General features: G+C 42.6%; 1 protein-coding gene across 1 annotated transcript in view; it reads right to left on the bottom strand.

The window, feature by feature from the left end:
* Positions 1-817: 817 nt before the first annotated feature.
* Positions 818-21334, bottom strand: part of macrod2 (mono-ADP ribosylhydrolase 2) — a 1232546-nt gene continuing 1212029 nt past the window's right edge. Inside the window, exons 16-17 of the mRNA XM_029640037.2 lie at positions 20825-20893; positions 818-4258 (exon numbers count right to left, since the gene is read on the bottom strand). Of these exons, the coding sequence (XP_029495897.1) occupies positions 4236-4258; positions 20825-20893 (92 nt within the window). The 3' untranslated portion in view covers positions 818-4235. The remainder of the gene's footprint in view (positions 4259-20824; positions 20894-21334) is intronic.

Raw genomic sequence — 21334 nt, 5'->3', positions numbered from 1 at the left:
TTACTATATGTAAGTTTAAAAATTAGGACATTTAAATGTAGTTATTGACTCAGACACGGGGACGTACTGTAGCAGGAAGAAAGGAATGCCGTGAACCACAAGGTTGTGAGTTCAAATCTCAGGTGAGTGGACATGTTGAATAATAATTACTGTTTAAATAAACATACACAATGTAACTGTGTGTCTAATATGTAAGTTAAAAGCACTGTTTGTGTGTATCCTAATGACTCGTTTTGCTTTGCAGAGCATCACCTGTGAAATCACATTAAAAAAATACATGTGTAATCATGTGAAATATCATCAAGTGAAAATCCACATGTAAAACTTTCTGAGAAATATCATGTGACATTTTCCCAAAACACATGGTTTGACATGATTTCACATGTTAAATACCTTTTCCACCTGTGAAATCATATGGTTTTCCCCTCAAGCCAGGCTAGAAGCACGGCCTGGTTACTCTGAAGATACAGGACTGTCAATTGGGCACCCTAATTCATCTTCCTCCCACATTTTGCACTTGTATTCCTTGGCATGTAGCCTGGCGGCTAGGGGCATTGGGCCAGTAACAGAAAAGGTTGCTAGATTGAATCCCTGAGCTGACAAGGTAAAAATCTGTTGTTCTGCTCCCGAGCAAGGCAGATAACTAACTATTCCCCGGGCGCTGTGGATGTCGATTAAAGCAGCCCTCCGGACCTCTCTGATTCAGAGGGGTTGGGTTAAATGTGGAAGACACATTTCAGTTGAATGCAGTCAGTTGTACAACTGACTAGGTATCTATCCCCTTTTCCTCAGAAACAGAAAGGAGAGACAAGAGGCATGACCATCCCCCTTTAAACTTTATTAGTTCATCTCATTATTGTTAAGCAAAGCAAAACACCAAATTATGAAGGCATCATTTTCATTCATAATAGTACTGTACTCCAATTCACATGGTAATTTATAGTTTCATTGTACTGTACTTTACTGTTATTCATTGGATGTACTGTATAGCATGGAACCACTAAAAATGAATCATTTGTGGATGTATAATTGATAACAACATCGGAAAACAAAATTAAATGCTTTTGGCTCAATTTTCCGAAACCCAGAGAGTAACAGAGTGAATCAATAGAACAAAACATATCAGCCATCACGTTACAGTAGGTAAATACTCAAAATTACAAATAATCTGCAAGCGATACACCCAAGTCTCTGTTAGAAACAGATAATGAAGAAGACGTTTGACAATGTGAAATAAGGCAAACTCATTTGATACAATTATTGACAGACTAGTTAAAAGACGATAAGTAGAGAAAAGAGAGAGAGAGGACTATTAAAATGGCTGACTGTTTTAGGATTCCATCCCAAATGGCACCCTATTCCCTATATAATGCACTACTTTTGACCGGAGCCCATAGAGTTAACTATTTAAGGAATACGGTGCCATTCAGGACACAACCCATGTTTGTGAAGTTCTAAGCGATTCTGGCATGCATTGGAACGAAACGACAGAGGAAGGAACCATAATCAATCTGTTGAAAGATTAAAAGACACCAGACATCCTGTAGTTCAAAGTGCTTGTTGGTGCTGATAAGGAGCTCTTTAATGAGCTTGTCTATGTCTCAAGTGGCACCCCCTTCCCTATACAGTGCACTACTTTTGACCAGGGCTCATATGGCTCTAGTGAAAAGTACTGCACTTTATAGGGAAGGGGGTGTCATTTTGGATACAGACTTTGTCTGCAGCTACAGATGCTGCTCTCTGAACATCAGACATTGTCAGAGCTTGTGTGTGTGTATGTGTGTGTCTCTCTCTCTCTCTCTCTCTCTCTCTCTCTCTGTGTGTATGTTAACATCAGACATGATCAAGCATTATCTCACTGATGAAAGCAAAGCTGTTAGGGCTGAGTGATGGAGATGAAATTCTTTTGAAGTGTGTGTGTGTGTCTGCCTCTGTGTGTGTGAGTGCGTGTGTCAAGGTATTAGTAGCTGACATCAAGACTAGGGTTGCAAAGCTACCTGTAATTTACCAAAGTTATCAGAATCTTCAGTAATTTGGGTAATTAACAGAAAATGTATGGCAATTTATCTTAACTTTGGTACTTTATACTTGAATAACTTTAATATATATATGTATATATAAATAAAAGTATATATAAATTGATATATAGTATTTATTGTTATATCTGTGTCCATATTGTCCATGAGTTTCTAGTAGATAGACCATATGGTTCAAGACAAAAAAGCCTGATTAATGAAAAAAGCATCTAATGAACAATGGCATTATTTTCAATTAACTCTGCAGCTCTTCCAACTATTCACTTTTCTTCACAACTGTCACCAGTTTAACGCAAAAACATTGACACCATATATATATTGACAAAGTAAAAAGAATTACACTGAGTCAATTTATTTACTTATTTTTAAACCAATGGTATTCATCTTTGTGGTTTATATTTGTTTTACAGCTTTGTCATATTTTTTTAATCACCTTATTTAGTTATGTCAAATATTTGACATGTGATAAGACCAGAGGTAATTAGACATCGGTAATAATCTAAAGTAGGGCCACTAGAAAGGTTCACTAGAAAGGGGCACTAGAAGTCTTGTGATAGATTACATAAAATCCTTGAAAGATACCAACATCCTAGTAGTTTACTGGTAAACGTAGAAAGTTTCCAGTAATATACCCTACCTTTGCAACCCTAATCATGACTAGCTATCGGTGCTGAAACAGCAAGAAATGTGTGACAAGAAGATATGGCAGACACTCTGAACTTGGTATAATGCTGTGATGTACTCCTGTGTGTGAGTCCATGATGTTGCAATGTGCCTCCTCTATGTCAAAGATATTTTCAAAGACCATGTCAGTCATACACGCAGCAATCAACAGAAGCATAGTAAATGCTAGAAGATGTCATGTTCCGTCTTGTTTTCCACTGCTGAATGTCAGACTGTCAAAGCTAGTGATAGACAGACAGACAGACAAGATGCTGTGTCGGTTCTATGGTGCTTGTTAGAAACAGAGGATGGTGGTGGTATACGGAACCCCCAACCTGTAATGTTAACGTCTGCAAACTGGAGCTGGTGCAGCTATTTGGGGTTGGTGAATGTGGCGTTCTGATATTTTTACAGTCCCATGCTCCCAGAATGTTCTAGACTCTAGATGGAATTTAAGGTTAGATGGAACGCTCCCACAATGTTCTAGATGGAATTTAAGGTTAGATGGAACGCTCCCACAATGTTCTAGATGGAATTTAAGGTTAGATGGAACGCTCCCACAATGTTCTAGATGGAATGTAAGGTTAGATGGAACGCTCCCACAATGTTCTAGATGGAATGGAACAGAGATATTATATTTAGGATATTATTAATATTCTCAATATATGCCTCTATAATGGAAGGTTAGACTCTTTCCAACAGAAGGTTTATTCCTCTGGCACTATATGGCTAATATGGGCATGGCTAGTAGTAGTAGTAGTAGTACTGTAGTAGTAGTGGTAGTAGTAGTAGTAGGAATAGGAGTTGTAGTAGTAGTAGGAGTAGTAGTAGGAGTAGGAATAGGAGGAGGAGTAGTAGTAGGAGTAGTAGTAGGAGTAGGAATAGGAGGAGGAGTAGTAGGAATAGAAGTAGGAGTAGTAGGAATAGTAGTAGTAGTAGTAGTAGAAGGAATAGGAGTAGTAGTAGGAATAGGAGTAGTAGTAGGAGTAGTAGAAGGAGTAGGAATATGAGTAGTAGTAGTAGGAATAGGAATAGGAGGAGGAGTAGTGGTAGTAGTAGTAGCAGGAGCAGGAATAGGAGTAGTAGCAGGAGTAGAAGTAGTAGCAGGAGCTGGAATATGAGTAGTAGTAGTAGTAGTAGCAGGAGCAGCAGTAGGAGTAGTAGTAGTAGTAGTTAGATCTAACAGACTGCCAGGTATCGCATCCGTTTGATATGTTACAGTCCTCTATCACGTTTCTTTTTTTTACATCCATATTCAAATTTGATCGATGAATCATTTAATGAATGACAGATTCTGAGATAAAGATTGATTGATGATGGATTTCATTGATGACAGATGACATCATTTCATTATAATAAAGATTCAAAAAGTAATTAAAAAGTCATGTAAAATAGGGGAATGAGTTATGTCATGGTGAATGACTCGTTCTTGTGCCTCCGGTCCCCCAGTTTAAGAGGGCATACGGGCACAGGTACTGATGTGGTGGCCCTTTCTTTCTTCACAGTTGGCTGGTTGATTGTCCCTCCTCCTGCTGTTCATTCCTTCTTATCTACAGGATCTGGATGGACAGAAGAAAACAGGAAGAAAATAGTAATAAGAAGAAGTTGATGACACGAGGGTGGAAAAGTAGAGCAACCTTTCCAGAAACACAACAGGGATTGAACCAATCACAGGCAACACAATAGACCTTATTCACGCGGAGGACCATGATTGGTGGAGATCCAGGAAGTTGAAGTGCTCCTCATCTACCCCATGATGTTGGGCCAAACTACCCCTCTATTGTGAGTTCCGTAGCACACTATTTATATGGGCCCTGGTGAAAAGTAGTGCACTATATAGGGCAGGCGTATTCAACTCTTACCCTACACAGTCCGGACTGCTGCTGGTTTTCTGTTCTACCTGATAATAAATTGCACAAACATGGTATCCCAGGTCTAAATGAGTCCCTGATTAGAGGGGAACAATGAAGAGAAAAAAAGGTCTAGATTTGAATTTTAGGGATATATGGAAAAGGGTACCATTTGGGATGAACAGTATCTTGTATAGTGAGATAATAACTTCTTGTGTGTGTTTGAGTTGGGCATTATCTATGGGATTTGGAGGGGAGATAGGAGAGGGTGAGGTAAGGCTGCAGGAGAGAGTGAGGTAAGGCTGCAGGAGAGGGTGAGGTAAGGCTGCAGGAGAGGGTGAGGTAAGGCTGCAGGAGAGGGTGAGGTAAGGCTGCAGGAAAGGGTGAGAAGGCTGCAGGAGAGGGTGAGGTAAGGCTGCAGGAGAGAGTGAGGTAAGGCTGCAGGAGAGGGTGAGAAGGCTGCAGGAAAGGGTGAGATAAGGCTGCAGGAAAGGGTGAAATAAGGCTGCAGGGTGAGATCATATTGTTATCATGCAGACATATTTTTTGTGTTTATATAGGACCTCCCGTCCACCTACCATCAACCAATTATGTCAATGCGGAACTATACGGAGCCATCCGCATTGTTACAACATTTGGGAGGCGCACAGCGATGCGGTACGGAGCTCGATTTGGCCTCTGCATGCCTCCGGAGGCTCCGCAATTGCGTCACACCCTCCATACGAAACTTCCGACCACATTTTCGGATCAAGCATAACTTGGCTTTAAGGGTGTCATTTTACATGCTAAAAGAGCACACCCGATTAAACTTTTCAATTATCACAATAATAACACCTATGGAATTTTAAATATATAATTTGGCTGACTAGAATAAAAAAACTATAAGGTTCTTCAAAACAATCTATGAAGTACCTTTGAGATTCTCCAAAAAGGTTCTATAAAGAACCATAAAAAAGGGTTCTATATAGCCCCAAAAAGGGTTGTAACCATAGCGGAACCTTTTTTTGGTGCTGTATAGAACCTTTTATTAATGGTTCTTTATAGAAACGTAGGACATTTTTCTTTATAGCACCATAAAGGTTCCATATAGAACCTTATGAGCATGGTTCTTTATAGAAAATTCAAATACAGCACCAAAAAGTCGCCCCAAAAATTATTTGGCACTATATCGATTTATTTTGCTGTGAGCTGGGGTTGCGTCCCAAAAGGCACCTTATTCCATACATAGGGCATTACTAATGACCAGGGCCCATACACCGGATGTCACATACACCGGATGGGTGCAATGAAATGTGTTGTTTTACAGGTCCAGCCATAGTAGGACAGCGCCCCTGGAGCAAATTAGGGTTAAGGGTTTTCACCTTGTCGGCTCGGGTATTCGAACCAGCAATCTTCGGTTACTGGCTTAATGTCAAATGACATGCAGAAACATTACATTGGGCCCTCAATGGAGACCTGGATATGGCAACATGGCAGCAGTATTGTATCTTATCAAATATGATTTATCAGTATCTGTGTCCCAAATGGCATTATATTCCCTACACAGTCCACTAAATAGGGAATAAGGTACCATTTTGGACACCGTCATGATTTATCAGCATTATTATTGCCCCAGCAGTTAATGTCGCTTCCGAGTTAGGTTAATATACAATCCAAATGTGATTTATTAAAGTGTGTGATGGTTGAGTGTGTAGGTAATTCATCACAGTCAATCTCCTAAGGCTCGCTTTCACATACAGTATTTACCAAAATATCAGGGTCACTAATGGGGAGGGGAAGAGGAGAGTATGGGAGAGGAGAGAAGAGAGGAGATGAGATGATTTAGAAATGCACAGTTGGCCTGAGTAAACAGGTAGAAGGAGAGAAAGAGAGATGAGAGAAGATAGCAAGATGGAGAGAGATGAAGAATGAACATGTCTGTGGAGAGAGGAAAAAGAGAGAGTGAAGGAGACATGGCGCAAGGAAGCGAGGGAGGAAAGGAGGGAGAGAGTGGTGAAGGATGAAGCCAAATATCAGAGTAGGCCAAGCAGCTCACTCTGAAGAGAGCCGAGAACAGGGAGAGAGTGATACACAGAAAGAGGTAGAGAGTGATAGACAGAAAGAGGTAGAGAGGGATAGACAGAAAGAGTTAGAGGGGGATAGATAGAAAGAGTTAGAGGGATAGACAGAACGAGGTAGAGAGGGATAGACAGAAAGAGGTAGAGAGGGATAGACAGAAAGAGGTAGAGGGGGATAGATAGAAAGAGTTAGAGGGATAGACAGAACGAGGTAGAGAGTGATAGACAGAAAGAGGTAGAGGGATAGACAAAGAAGTAGAGGGATAGACAGAAAGAGGTAGAGAGTGATAGACAGAAAGAGGTAGAGGGATAGACAAAGAAGTAGAGGGATAGACAGAAAGAGGTAGAGGGATAGACAGAAAGAAGTAGAGGGATAGAAGGAAAGAGGTAGAGAGGGATAGACAGAAAGAGGTAGAGGGATAGACATAATGCGGTAGAGGGATAGACAGAAAGAGGTAGAGGGATAGACAGAAAGAGGTAGAGGGATAGACAGAAAGAGGTAGAGGGATAGACAGAAAGAGGTAGAGGGATAGACAGAAAGAGTTAGAGGAATAGACAGAATAAGGTAGAGGGATAGACAGAAAGAGGTAGAGAGGGATAGACAGAACGAGGTAGAGAGGGATAGACAGAAAGAGGTAGAGGGACAGACATAATGCGGTAGAGGGATAGACAGAAAGAGGTAGAGGGATAGACAGAAAGAGGTAGAGGGATAGACAGAAAGAGTTAGAGGAATAGACAGAATAAGGTAGAGGGATAGACAGAAAGAGGTAGAGAGGGATAGACAGAACGAGGTAGAGAGGGATAGACAGAAAGAGGTAGAGGGATAGACATAATGCGGTAGAGGGATAGACAGAAAGAGGTAGAGGGATAGACAGAAAGAGGTAGAGGGATAGACAGAAAGAGGTAGAGGGATAGACAGGAAGAGGTAGAGGGATAGACAGAAAGAGGTAGAGGGATAGACAGAAAGAGGTAGAGGGATAGACATAATGTGGTAGAGGGATAGACAGAAAGAGGTAGAGGGATAGACAGAAAGAGGTAGAGGGATAGACAGAAAGAGGTAGAGGGATAGACAGAAAGAGTTAGAGGAATAGACAGAATAAGGTAGAGGGATAGACAGAAAGAGGTAGAGGGATAGACATAATGCGGTAGAGGGATAGACAGAAAGAGTTAGAGGAATAGACAGAATAAGGTAGAGGGATAGACAGAAAGAGGTAGAGAGGGATAGACAGAACGAGGTAGAGAGGGATAGACAGAAAGAGGTAGAGGGATAGACATAATGCGGTAGAGGGATAGACAGAAAGAGGTAGAGGGATAGACAGAAAGAGGTAGAGGGATAGACATAATGCGGTAGAGGGATAGACAGAAAGAGGTAGAGGGATAGACAGAAAGAGGTAGAGGGATAGACATAAAGAGTTAGAGGGATAGACATAAAGAGTTAGAGGGATAGACAGAAAGAGGTAGAGAGGGATAGACAGAAAGAGGTAGAGGGATAGACAGAAAGAGGTATAGACAGAAAGAGGTAGAGGGAAGACAGAAAGAGGTAGAGGGATAGACAGAAAGAGGTAGAGGGATAGACAGAATGAGGTAGAGGGATAGACAGAATGAGGTAGAGGGATAGACTGAAAGAGTTAGAGGGATAGACTGAAAGAGTTAGAGGTATAGACAGAAAGAGTTAGAGGGATAGACAAAAAAAGGTAGAGAGGGATAGACAGAAAGAGGTAGAGGGATAGACAGAATGAGGTAGAGGTATAGACAGAAAGAGGTAGAGGGATAGACAGAAAGAGGTAGAGGGATAGACAGAAAGAGGTAGATGGATAGACTGAAAGAGTTAAAAGGGATAGACAGAAAGAGTTAGAGGGATAGACAGAACGAGGTAGAGAGGGATAGACAGAAAGAGGTAGAGACAGAAAGAGGTAGAGACAGAAAGAGGTAGAGGGATAAGATAAGAGCGTCTGCTAAATGACTTAAATGTAAATGTAAATGTGGATAGACAGAATGAGGTAAAGAGGGATAGACAGAAAGAGGTAGAGGGGGATAGACAGATAGAGGTAGAGGGATAGACAGAAAGAGGTAGAGGGACAGACAGAAAGAGGTAGAAGGATAGACAGAAAGAGTTAGAGGGATAGACAGAAAGAGTTAGAGGGATAGACAGAAAGAGGTAGAGAGGGATAGACAGAAAGAGGTAGAGGGATAGACAGAAAGAGGTAGAGGGATAGACAGAATGAGGTAGAGGGATAGACAGAATGAGGTAGAGAGGGATAGACAGAAAGAGGTAGAGGGGGATAGACAGAAAGAGGCAGAATGATAGACAGAAAGAGGTAGAGAGTGATAGACCGAAAGAGGTAGAGGGATAGACAGAAAGAAGTAGAGGGATAGAAAGAAAGAGGTAGAGAGGGGTAGACAGAAAGAGGTAGAGGGATAGACATAATGCGGTAGAGGGATAGACAGAAAGAGGTAGAGGGATAGACAGAAAGAGTTAGAGGAATAGACAGAATAAGGTAGAGGGATAGACAGAAAGAGGTAGAGGAATAGACAGAATAAGGTAGAGGGATAGACAGAAAGAGGTAGAGGGATAGACATAATGCGGTAGAGGGATAGACAGAAAGAGGTAGAGGGATAGACAGAAAGAGGTAGAGGGATAGACATAAAGAGGTAGAGGGATAGAGAAAGATAGAGGGATAGACATAATGCGAGGGATAGACAGAAAGAGGTAGAGGGATAGACAGAAAGAGGTAGAGGGATAGACAGAAAGAGGTAGAGGGATAGACAGAAAGAGTTAGAGGAATAGACAGAATAAGGTAGAGGGATAGACAGAACGAGGTAGAGAGGGATAGACAGAACGAGGTAGAGGGATAGACAGAAAGAGGTAGAGGGATAGACAGAAAGAGTTAGAGGAATAGACAGAATAAGGTAGAGGGATAGACAGAAAGAGGTAAAGAGGGATAGACAGAAAGAGGTAGAGGGATAGACAGAAAGAGTTAGAGGGATAGACAGAAAGAGGTAGAGAGGGATAGATAGAAAGAGGTAGAGGGATTGACAGAAAGAGGTAGAGGGATAGACAGAAAGAGTTAGAGGGATAGACAGAAAGAGGTAGAGAGGGATAGACAGAAAGAGGTAGAGGGATAGACAGAAAGAGGTAGAGAGGGATAGACAGAAAGAGGTAGAGGGAAGACAGAAAGAGGTAGAGGGATAGACAGAATGAGGTAGAGGGATAGACAGAATGAGGTAGATGGATAGACTGAAAGAGTTAGAGGGATAGACAGAAAGAGGTAGAGAGGGATAGACAGAAAGAGGTAGAGGGATAGACAGAAAGAGGTATAGACAGAAAGAGGTAGAGGGAAGACAGAAAGAGGTAGAGGGATAGACAGAATGAGGTAGAGGGATAGACAGAATGAGGTAGAGGGATAGACTGAAAGAGTTAGAGGTATAGACAGAAAGAGTTAGAGGGATAGACAAAAAAAGGTAGAGAGGGATAGACAGAAAGAGGTAGAGGGATAGACAGAATGAGGTAGAGGTATAGACAGAAAGAGGTAGAGGATAGACAGGATAGACAGAAAGAGGTAGATGGATAGACTGAAAGAGTTAAAAGGGATAGACAGAAAGAGTTAGAGGGATAGACAGAACGAGGTAGAGAGGGATAGACAGAAAGAGGTAGAGACAGAAAGAGGTAGAGACAGAAAGAGGTAGAGGGATAAGTCGCTCTGGATAAGAGCGTCTGCTAAATGACTTAAATGTAAATGTAAATGTGGATAGACAGAATGAGGTAAAGAGGGATAGACAGAAAGAGGTAGAGGGGATAGACAGATAGAGGAGAGGGATAGACAGAAAGAGGTAGAGGGACAGACAGAAAGAGGTAGAAGGATAGACAGAAAGAGTAGAAGGATAGACAGAGAGTTAGAGGGATAGACAGAAAGAGTTAGAGGGATAGACAGAAAGAGGTAGAGAGGATAGACAGAAAGAGGTAGAGGGATAGACAGAAAGAGGTAGAGGTAGAAAGAGGTAGGAATGATAGAGGGATAGACAGAAAGAGGTAGAGGGGATAGACAGAAAGAGGCAGAATGATAGACAGAAAGTAGACCCGAAAGAGGTAGGATAGACAGAAAGAAGTAGAGGGATAGAAAGAAAGGATAGACAGAAAGAGGTAGAGGGATAGACAGAATAGAGGTAGAGGGATAGACAGAAAGAGGTAGAGGGGACAGACAGAAAGAGGTAGAAGGATAGACAGAAAGAGTTAGAGGGATAGACAGAAAGAGTTAGAGGGATAGACAGAAAGAGGTAGAGAGGGATAGACAGAAAGAGGTAGAGGGATAGACAGAAAGAGGTATAGACAGAAAGAGGTAGAGGGAAGACAGAAAGAGGTAGAGGGATAGACATAATGAGGTAGAGAGGGATAGACAGAAAGAGGTAGAGGGATAGGCAGAAAGAGGTAGAGAGGGATAGACAGAAAGAGGTAGAGGGATAGACATAATGCGGTAGAGGGATAGACAGAAAGAGGTAGAGGGATAGACAGAAAGAGGTAGAGGGATAGACAGAAAGAGTTAGAGGAATAGACAGAATAAGGTAGAGGGATAGACAGAAAGAGATAGAGGGATAGACAGAACGAGGTAGAGAGGATAGACAGAAAGAGGTAGAGGGATAGACAGAAAGAGGTAGAGGGATAGACAGAAAGAGTTAGAGGAATAGACAGAATAAGGTAGAGGGATAGACAGAAAGAGGTAAAGAGGGATAGACAGAAAGAGGTAGAGGGATAAGGGTAGAGGGATAGACAGAATGAGGTAGAGGGATAGACAGAATGAGGTAGGGGATAGACAGAAAGAGGTAGAGGGATAGACAGAAAGACAGAAGAGAGGATAGACCGAAAGAGGTAGAGGGATAGACAGAAAGAAGTAGAGGGATAGACATAATGCGGTAGAGGGATAGACAGAAAGAGGTAGAGGGATAGACAGAAAGAGGTAGAGGGATAGACAGAAAGAGGTAGAGGGATAGACAGAAAGAGTTAGAGGAATAGACAGAATAAGGTAGAGGGATAGACAGAACGAGGTAGAGAGGGATAGACAGAACGAGGTAGAGGGATAGACAGAAAGAGGTAGAGGGATAGACAGAAAGAGTTAGAGGAATAGACAGAATAAGGTAGAGGGATAGACAGAAAGAGGTAAAGAGGGATAGACAGAAAGAGGTAGAGGGATAGACAGAAAGAGTTAGAGGGATAGACAGAAAGAGGTAGAGAGGGATAGATAGAAAGAGGTAGAGGGATTGACAGAAAGAGGTAGAGGGATAGACAGAAAGAGTTAGAGGGATAGACAGAAAGAGGTAGAGAGGGATAGACAGAAAGAGGTAGAGGGATAGACAGAAAGAGGTAGAGAGGGATAGACAGAAAGAGGTAGAGGGAAGACAGAAAGAGGTAGAGGGATAGACAGAATGAGGTAGAGGGATAGACAGAATGAGGTAGATGGATAGACTGAAAGAGTTAGAGGGATAGACAGAAAGAGGTAGAGAGGGATAGACAGAAAGAGGTAGAGGGATAGACAGAAAGAGGTATAGACAGAAAGAGGTAGAGGGAAGACAGAAAGAGGTAGAGGGATAGACAGAATGAGGTAGAGGGATAGACAGAATGAGGTAGAGGGATAGACTGAAAGAGTTAGAGGTATAGACAGAAAGAGTTAGAGGGATAGACAAAAAAAGGTAGAGAGGGATAGACAGAAAGAGGTAGAGGGATAGACAGAATGAGGTAGAGGTATAGACAGAAAGAGGTAGAGGGATAGACAGAAAGAGGTAGAGGGATAGACAGAAAGAGGTAGATGGATAGACTGAAAGAGTTAAAAGGGATAGACAGAAAGAGTTAGAGGGATAGACAGAACGAGGTAGAGAGGGATAGACAGAAAGAGGTAGAGACAGAAAGAGGTAGAGACAGAAAGAGGTAGAGGGATAAGTCGCTCTGGATAAGAGCGTCTGCTAAATGACTTAAATGTAAATGTAAATGTGGATAGACAGAATGAGGTAAAGAGGGATAGACAGAAAGAGGTAGAGGGGGATAGACAGATAGAGGTAGAGGGATAGACAGAAAGAGGTAGAGGGACAGACAGAAAGAGGTAGAAGGATAGACAGAAAGAGGTAGAAGGATAGACAGAAAGAGTTAGAGGGATAGACAGAAAGAGTTAGAGGGATAGACAGAAAGAGGTAGAGAGGGATAGACAGAAAGAGGTAGAGGGATAGACAGAAAGAGGTAGAGGGAAGACAGAAAGAGGTAGAGGGATAGACAGAATGAGGTAGAGAGGGATAGACAGAAAGAGGTAGGATAGACAGAAAGAGGCAGAATGATAGACAGAAAGAGGTAGAGAGTGATAGACCGAAAGAGGTAGAGGGATAGACAGAAAGAAGTAGAGGGATAGAAAGAAAGAGGTAGAGAGGGGTAGACAGAAAGAGGTAGAGGGATAGACATAATGCGGTAGAGGGATAGACAGAAAGAGGTAGAGGGACAGACAGAAAGAGGTAGAAGGATAGACAGAAAGAGTTAGAGGGATAGACAGAAAGAGTTAGAGGGATAGACAGAAAGAGGTAGAGGGATAGACAGAAGAGGTAGAGGGATAGACAGAAAGAGGTATAGACAGAAAGAGGTAGAGGGAAGACAGAAAGAGGTAGAGGGATAGACATAATGAGGTAGAGAGGGATAGACAGAAAGAGGTAGAGAGGGATAGGCAGAACGAGGTAGAGAGGGATAGACAGAAAGAGGTAGAGGGATAGACATAATGGGTAGAGGGATAGACAGAAAGAGGTAGAGGGATAGACAGAAAGAGGTAGAGGGATAGACAGAAAGAGTTAGAGGAATAGACAGAATAAGGTAGAGGGATAGACAGAAAGAGGTAGAGAGGGATAGACAGAACGAGGTAGAGAGGGATAGACAGAAAGAGGTAGAGGGATAGACAGAAAGAGGTAGAGGGATAGACAGAAAGAGTTAGAGGAATAGACAGAATAAGGTAGAGGGATAGACAGAAAGAGGTAAAGAGGGATAGACAGAAAGAGGTAGAGGGATAGACAGAAAGAGTTAGAGGGATAGACAGAAAGAGGTAGAGAGGGATAGATAGAAAGAGGTAGAGGGATTGACAGAAAGAGGTAGAGGGATAGACAGAAAGAGTTAGAGGGATAGACAGAAAGAGGTAGAGAGGATAGACAGAAAGAGGTAGAGGGATAGACAGAAAGAGGTAGAGAGGATAGACAGAAAGATGTAGAGGGAAGACAGAAAGAGGTAGAGGGATAGACAGAATGAGGTAGAGGGATAGACAGAATGAGGTAGATCGATAGACTGAAAGAGTTAGAGGGATAGACAGAAAGAGTTAGAGGGATAGACAGAAAGAGGTAGAGGGATAGACAGAATGAGGTAGAGGTATAGACAGAAAGAGGTAGAGAGTGATAGACAGAAAGAGGTAGAGGGATAGACAGAAAGAGGTAGATGGATAGACTGAAAGAAAAGGGATAGACAGAAAGAGTTAGAGGGATAGACAGAACGAGGTAGAGAGGAATAGACAGAAAGAGGTAGAGGGGATAGACAGAAAGAGTTAGAGGGATAGACTGAAAGAGTTAGAGGGATAGACAGAAAGAGGTAGAGGGATAGACAGAAAGAGGTAGATGGATAGACTGAAAGAGTTAAAAGGGATAGACAGAAAGAGTTAGAGGATAGACAGAACGAGGTAGAGAGGGATAGACAGAAAGAGGTAGAGACAGAAAGAGGTAGACAGAATGAGGTAAAGAGGGATAGACAGAAAGAGGTAGAGGGGGATAGACAGATAGAGGTAGAGGGATAGACAGAAAGAGGTAGAGGGACAGACAGAAAGAGGTAGAAGGATAGACAGAAAGAGTTAGAGGGATAGACAGAAAGAGTTAGAGGGATAGACAGAAAGAGGTAGAGGGAAGACAGAAAGAGGTAGAGGGAAGACAGAAAGAGGTAGAGGGATAGACAGAAAGAGGTAGAGATAGACAGAAAGAGAAAGAGGTAAAGGGATAGGATAGACAGAATGAGGTAGATGGATAGACTGAAAGATTTAGAGGGATAGACTGAAAGAGTTAGTGGGATAGACAGAAAGAGTTAGAGGGATAGACAGAAAGAGGTAGAGAGGGATAGACAGAAAGAGGTAGAGGGATAGACAGAAAGAGGTAGAGAGGATAGACAGAAAGAGGTAGAGGGATAGACAGAAAGAGGTAGATGGATAGACTGAAAGAGTTAAAAGGGATAGACAGAAAGAGTTAGAGGGATAGACAGAACGAGGTAGAGAGGGATAGACAGAAAGAGGTAGAGGGGGATAGACAGAAAGAGGCAGAATGATAGACAGAAAGAGGTAGAGAGTGATAGACAGAAAGAGGTAGAGGGATAGACAGAAAGAGGTAGAGGGATAGACAGAAAGAGGTAGAGGGATAGACAGAATGAGGTAGAGGGATAGACAGAATGAGGGATAGACTGAAAGAGTTAAGGGATAGACTGAAAGAGTTAGAGGGATAGACTGAAAGAGTTAGAGGGATAGACAGAAAGAGTTAGAGGGATAGACAGAAAGAGGTAGAGAGGGATAGACAGAAAGAGGTAGAGGTATAGACAGAAAGAGGTAGAGGGATAGACAGAAAGAGGTAGAGGGATAGACAGAAAGAGGTAGATGGATAGACTGAAAGAGTTAAAAGGGATAGACAGAAAGAGTTAGAGGGATAGACAGAACGAGGTAGAGAGGGATAGACAGAAAGAGGTAGAGACAGAAAGAGGTAGAGACAGAAAGAGGTAGAGGGATAAGTCGCTCTGGATAAGAGCGTCTGCTAAATGACTTAAATGTAAATGTAAATGTGGATAGACAGAATGAGGTAAAGAGGGATAGACAGAAAGAGGTAGAGGGGGATAGACAGATAGAGGTAGAGGGATAGACAGAAAGAGGTAGAGGGACAGACAGAAAGAGGTAGAAGGATAGACAGAAAGAGGTAGAAGGATAGACAGAAAGAGTTAGAGGGATAGACAGAAAGAGTTAGAGGGATAGACAGAAAGAGGTAGAGAGGGATAGACAGAAAGAGGTAGAGGGATAGACAGAAAGAGGTAGAGGGAAGACAGAAAGAGGTAGAGGGATAGACAGAATGAGGTAGAGAGGGATAGACAGAAAGAGGTAGAGGGGGATAGACAGAAAGAGGCAGAATGATAGACAGAAAGAGGTAGAGAGTGATAGACCGAAAGAGGTAGAGGGATAGACAGAAAGAAGTAGAGGGATAGAAAGAAAGAGGTAGAGAGGGGTAGACAGAAAGAGGTAGAGGGATAGACATAATGCGGTAGAGGGATAGACAGAAAGAGGTAGAGGGACAGACAGAAAGAGGTAGAAGGATAGACAGAAAGAGTTAGAGGGATAGACAGAAAGAGTTAGAGGGATAGACAGAAAGAGGTAGAGAGGGATAGACAGAAAGAGGTAGAGGGATAGACAGAAAGAGGTATAGACAGAAAGAGGTAGAGGGAAGACAGAAAGAGGTAGAGGGATAGACATAATGAGGTAGAGAGGGATAGACAGAAAGAGGTAGAGAGGGATAGGCAGAACGAGGTAGAGAGGGATAGACAGAAAGAGGTAGAGGGATAGACATAATGCGGTAGAGGGATAGACAGAAAGAGGTAGAGGGATAGACAGAAAGAGGTAGAGGGATAGACAGAAAGAGTTAGAGGAATAGACAGAATAAGGTAGAGGGATAGACAGAAAGAGGTAGAGAGGGATAGACAGAACGAGGTAGAGAGGGATAGACAGAAAGAGGTAGAGGGATAGACAGAAAGAGGTAGAGGGATAGACAGAAAGAGTTAGAGGAATAGACAGAATAAGGTAGAGGGATAGACAGAAAGAGGTAAAGAGGGATAGACAGAAAGAGGTAGAGGGATAGACAGAAAGAGTTAGAGGGATAGACAGAAAGAGGTAGAGAGGGATAGATAGAAAGAGGTAGAGGGATTGACAGAAAGAGGTAGAGGGATAGACAGAAAGAGTTAGAGGGATAGACAGAAAGAGGTAGAGAGGGATAGACAGAAAGAGGTAGAGGGATAGACAGAAAGAGGTAGAGAGGGATAGACAGAAAGATGTAGAGGGAAGACAGAAAGAGGTAGAGGGATAGACAGAATGAGGTAGAGGGATAGACAGAATGAGGTAGATCGATAGACTGAAAGAGTTAGAGGGATAGACAGAAAGAGTTAGAGGGATAGACAGAAAGAGGTAGAGGGATAGACAGAATGAGGTAGAGGTATAGACAGAAAGAGGTAGAGAGTGATAGACAGAAAGAGGTAGAGGGATAGACAGAAAGAGGTAGATGGATAGACTGAAAGAGTTAAAAGGGATAGACAGAAAGAGTTAGAGGGATAGACAGAACGAGGTAGAGAGGAATAGACAGAAAGAGGTAGAGGGGGATAGACAGAAAGAGTTAGAGGGATAGACTGAAAGAGTTAGAGGGATAGACAGAAAGAGGTAGAGGGATAGACAGAAAGAGGTAGATGGATAGACTGAAAGAGTTAAAAGGGATAGACAGAAAGAGTTAGAGGGATAGACAGAACGAGGTAGAGAGGGATAGACAGAAAGAGGTAGAGACAGAAAGAGGTAGAGGGATAGACAGAATGAGGTAAAGAGGGATAGACAGAAAGAGGTAGAGGGGGATAGACAGATAGAGGTAGAGGGATAGACAGAAAGAGGTAGAGGGACAGACAGAAAGAGGTAGAAGGATAGACAGAAAGAGTTAGAGGGATAGACAGAAAGAGTTAGAGGGATAGACAGAAAGAGGTAGAGGGAAGACAGAAAGAGGTAGAGGGAAGACAGAAAGAGGTAGAGGGATAGACAGAAAGAGGTAGAGGGATAGACATAATGCGGTAGAGGGATAGACAGAAAGAGGTAAAGGGATAGACAGAAAGAGGTAGAGGGATAGACAGAATGAGGTAGATGGATAGACTGAAAGATTTAGAGGGATAGACTGAAAGAGTTAGTGGGATAGACAGAAAGAGTTAGAGGGATAGACAGAAAGAGGTAGAGAGGGATAGACAGAAAGAGGTAGAGGGATAGACAGAAAGAGGTAGAGAGTGATAGACAGAAAGAGGTAGAGGGATAGACAGAAAGAGGTAGATGGATAGACTGAAAGAGTTAAAAGGGATAGACAGAAAGAGTTAGAGGGATAGACAGAACGAGGTAGAGAGGGATAGACAGAAAGAGGTAGAGGGGGATAGACAGAAAGAGGCAGAATGATAGACAGAAAGAGGTAGAGAGTGATAGACAGAAAGAGGTAGAGGGATAGACAGAAAGAGGTAGAGGGATAGACAGAAAGAGGTAGAGGGATAGACAGAATGAGGTAGAGGGATAGACAGAATGAGGTAGATGGATAGACTGAAAGAGTTAGAGGGATAGACTGAAAGAGTTAGAGGGATAGACTGAAAGAGTTAGAGGGATAGACAGAAAGAGTTAGAGGGATAGACAGAAAGAGGTAGAGAGGGATAGACAGAAAGAGGTAGAGGGATAGACAGAAAGAGGTAGAGAGTGATAGACAGAAAGAGGTAGAGGGATAGACAGAAAGAGGTAGATGGATAGACTGAAAGAGTTAAAAGGGATAGACAGAAAGAGTTAGAGGGATAGACAGAATGAGGTAGAGAGGGATAGACAGAAAGAGGTAGAGGGGGATAGACAGAAAGAGGCAGAATGATAGACAGAAAGAGGTAGAGAGTGATAGACCGAAAGAGGTAGAGGGATAGACAGAAAGAAGTAGAGGGATAGAAAGAAAGAGGTAGAGAGGGGTAGACAGAAAGAGGTAGAGGGATAGACATAATGCGGTAGAGGGATAGACAGAAAGAGGTAGAGGGATAGACAGAAAGAGGTAGAGGGATAGACATAATGCGGTAGAGGGATAGACAGAAAGAGGTAGAGGGATAGACAGAAAGAGGTAGAGGGATAGACAGAAAGAGGTAGAGGGATAGACAGAAAGAGGTAGAGGGATAGACAGAAAGAGGTAGAGGGATAGACAGAAAGAGTTAGAGGAATAGACAGAATAAGGTAGAGGGATAGACAGAAAGAGGTAGAGAGGGATAGACAGAACGAGGTAGAGAGGGATAGACAGAAAGAGGTAGAGGGATAGACAGAAAGAGTTAGAGGAATAGACAGAATAAGGTAGAGGGATAGACAGAAAGAGGTAAAGAGGGATAGACAGAAAGAGGTAGAGGGATAGACAGAAAGAGTTAGAGGGATAGACAAAAAGAGGTAGAGAGGGATAGATAGAAAGAGGTAGAGGGATTGACAGAAAGAGGTAGAGGGATAGACAGAAAGAGTTAGAGGGATAGACAGAAAGAGGTAGAGAGGGATAGACAGAAAGAGGTAGAGGGATAGACAGAAAGAGGTAGAGAGGGATAGACAGATAGAGGTAGAGGGATAGACAGAAAGAGGTAGAGGGACAGACAGAAAGAGGTAGAGAGGGATAGACAGAAAGAGGTAGAGGGATAGACAGAAAGAAGTAGAGGGATAGAAAGAAAGAGGTAGAGAGGGGTAGACAGAAAGAGGTAGAGGGATAGACATAATGCGGTAGAGGGATAGACAGAAAGAGGTAGAGGGATAGACAGAAAGAGGTAGAGGGATAGACATAATGCGGTAGAGGGATAGACAGAAAGAGGTAGAGGGATAGACAGAAAGAGGTAGAGGGATAGACAGAAAGAGGTAGAGGGATAGACAGAAAGAGGTAGAGGGATAGACAGAAAGAGGTAGAGGGATAGACAGAAAGAGTTAGAGGAATAGACAGAATAAGGTAGAGGGATAGACAGAAGGAGGTAGAGAGGGATAGACAGAACGAGGTAGAGAGGGATAGACAGAAAGAGGTAGAGGGATAGACAGAAAGAGTTAGAGGAATAGACAGAATAAGGTAGAGGGATAGACAGAAAGAGGTAAAGAGGGATAGACAGAAAGAGGTAGAGGGATAGACAGAAAGAGTTAGAGGGATAGACAAAAAGAGGTAGAGAGGGATAGATAGAAAGAGGTAGAGGGATTGACAGAAAGAGGTAGAGGGATAGACAGAAAGAGTTAGAGGGATAGACAGAAAGAGGTAGAGAGGGATAGACAGAAAGAGGTAGAGGGATAGACAGAAAGAGGTAGAGAGGGATAGACAGATAGAGGTAGAGGGATAGACAGAAAGAGGTAGAGGGACAGACAGAAAGAGGTAGAGAGGGATAGACAGAAAGAGGTAGAGGGATAGACAGAAAGAGTTAGAGGGATAGACAGAAAGAGTTAGAGGGATAGACAGAAAGAGGTAGAGAGGGATAGACAGAAAGAGGTAGAGGGATAGACAGAAAGAGGTATAGACAGAAAGAGGTAGAGGGAAGACAGAAAGAGGTAGAGGGATAGACAGAAAGACGTAGAGGGATAGACAGAATGAGGTAGAGGGATAGACAGAATGAGGTAGATGGATAGACAGAAAGAGTTAGAGGGATAGACAGAAAGAGTTAGAGGGATAGACAGAAAGAGGTAGAGACAGAAAGAGGTAGAGGGAAGACAGAAAGAGGTAGAGGGATAGACAGAAAGACGTAGAGGGATAGACAGAATGAGGTAGAGGGATAGACAGAATGAGGTAGAGGGATAGACAGAATGAGGTAGAGGTATAGACAGAAAGAGGTAGAGAGTGATAGACAGAAAGAGGTAGAGGGATAGACAGAAAGAGGTAGATGGATAGACTGAAAGAGTTAAAAGGGATAGACAGAAAGAGTTAGAGGGATAGACAGAACGAGGTAGAGAGGGATAGACAGAAAGAGGTAGAGGGATAGACAGAAAGAGGTAGATGTATAGACTGAAAGAGTTAAAAGGGATAGACAGAAAGAGGTAGAATGATAGACAGAAAGAGGTAGAGAGTGATAGACAGAAAGAGGTAGAGGGATAGACAGAAAGAGGTAGAGAGATAGACATAATGCGGTAGAGGGATAGACAGAAAGAGGTAGAGGGATAGACAGAAAGAGGGAGAGAGGAATTGAGTGAAGGAGGGTGAAGCTACATACTGACAGATGCCAGTCATCCCTACTCAATGCTGAGGGTACTCAGACTGATGTGAATTTTTATTCAACAGCTGTGGTCGCTAATAAGAATCCACAAGCAGATCAATGAAGATGACCAGGGAGAGAGTGTGTGTCTGTGTGTGTGTGTTTGTTGAGAGTGTGTGTGCTGAATGAGTGTGTGTGCGTGTGTGCGTTTATGTGTGAGAGCCTCCGATGCCAACTTACCTTTGGACGGAGAGCTGTCGGTTTCAGTTGGGTCAGATCCTTCCAAGCTCTCGACTTTAGCATTTATTTCTAATAGACAGCCAGGAAAGGAGGACAGATGAGGTGAAGAGAGAGAGAGAGGGAGAAATAGAGAGAGAGAGTGAGACACAGAGAAAGAGCGAGAGGGTGAGAGAGAGGAGGAGAAGAGATTATAATCACAGCTTTCTATCTTTGAGATTCTATGGGCAGTGTAGGATATTGAAGGATACTAAAAGACAATCACTCATCATCACTCAGACCCTTCAACATGTCTTATACCAACTGACTGAGCAGACACATGGGGAAGTTTGATCATGGTCATAGACTCACGAATAGGCCTATATATTTCTGTAAATGTAGGATACTATAACATAGACTTGTAGGCGACTCTCAGAGCCTCTGCATCAGACTGTAGTCAGACACTATTTGACTCTTCACATGGTCTTTTAACCACTGAGTGAGGAGATACTTGGGGAAGTTTGTTCATACACC

This window comes from Oncorhynchus nerka, linkage group LG28 (assembly GCF_034236695.1).
Source record: "Oncorhynchus nerka isolate Pitt River linkage group LG28, Oner_Uvic_2.0, whole genome shotgun sequence".
NCBI classification, from domain to species: Eukaryota; Metazoa; Chordata; class Actinopteri; order Salmoniformes; family Salmonidae; genus Oncorhynchus; species Oncorhynchus nerka.
The sequence above is the reverse complement of the archived record's forward strand: the minus strand, read 5'-3'. Positions and strand labels throughout refer to the sequence as shown.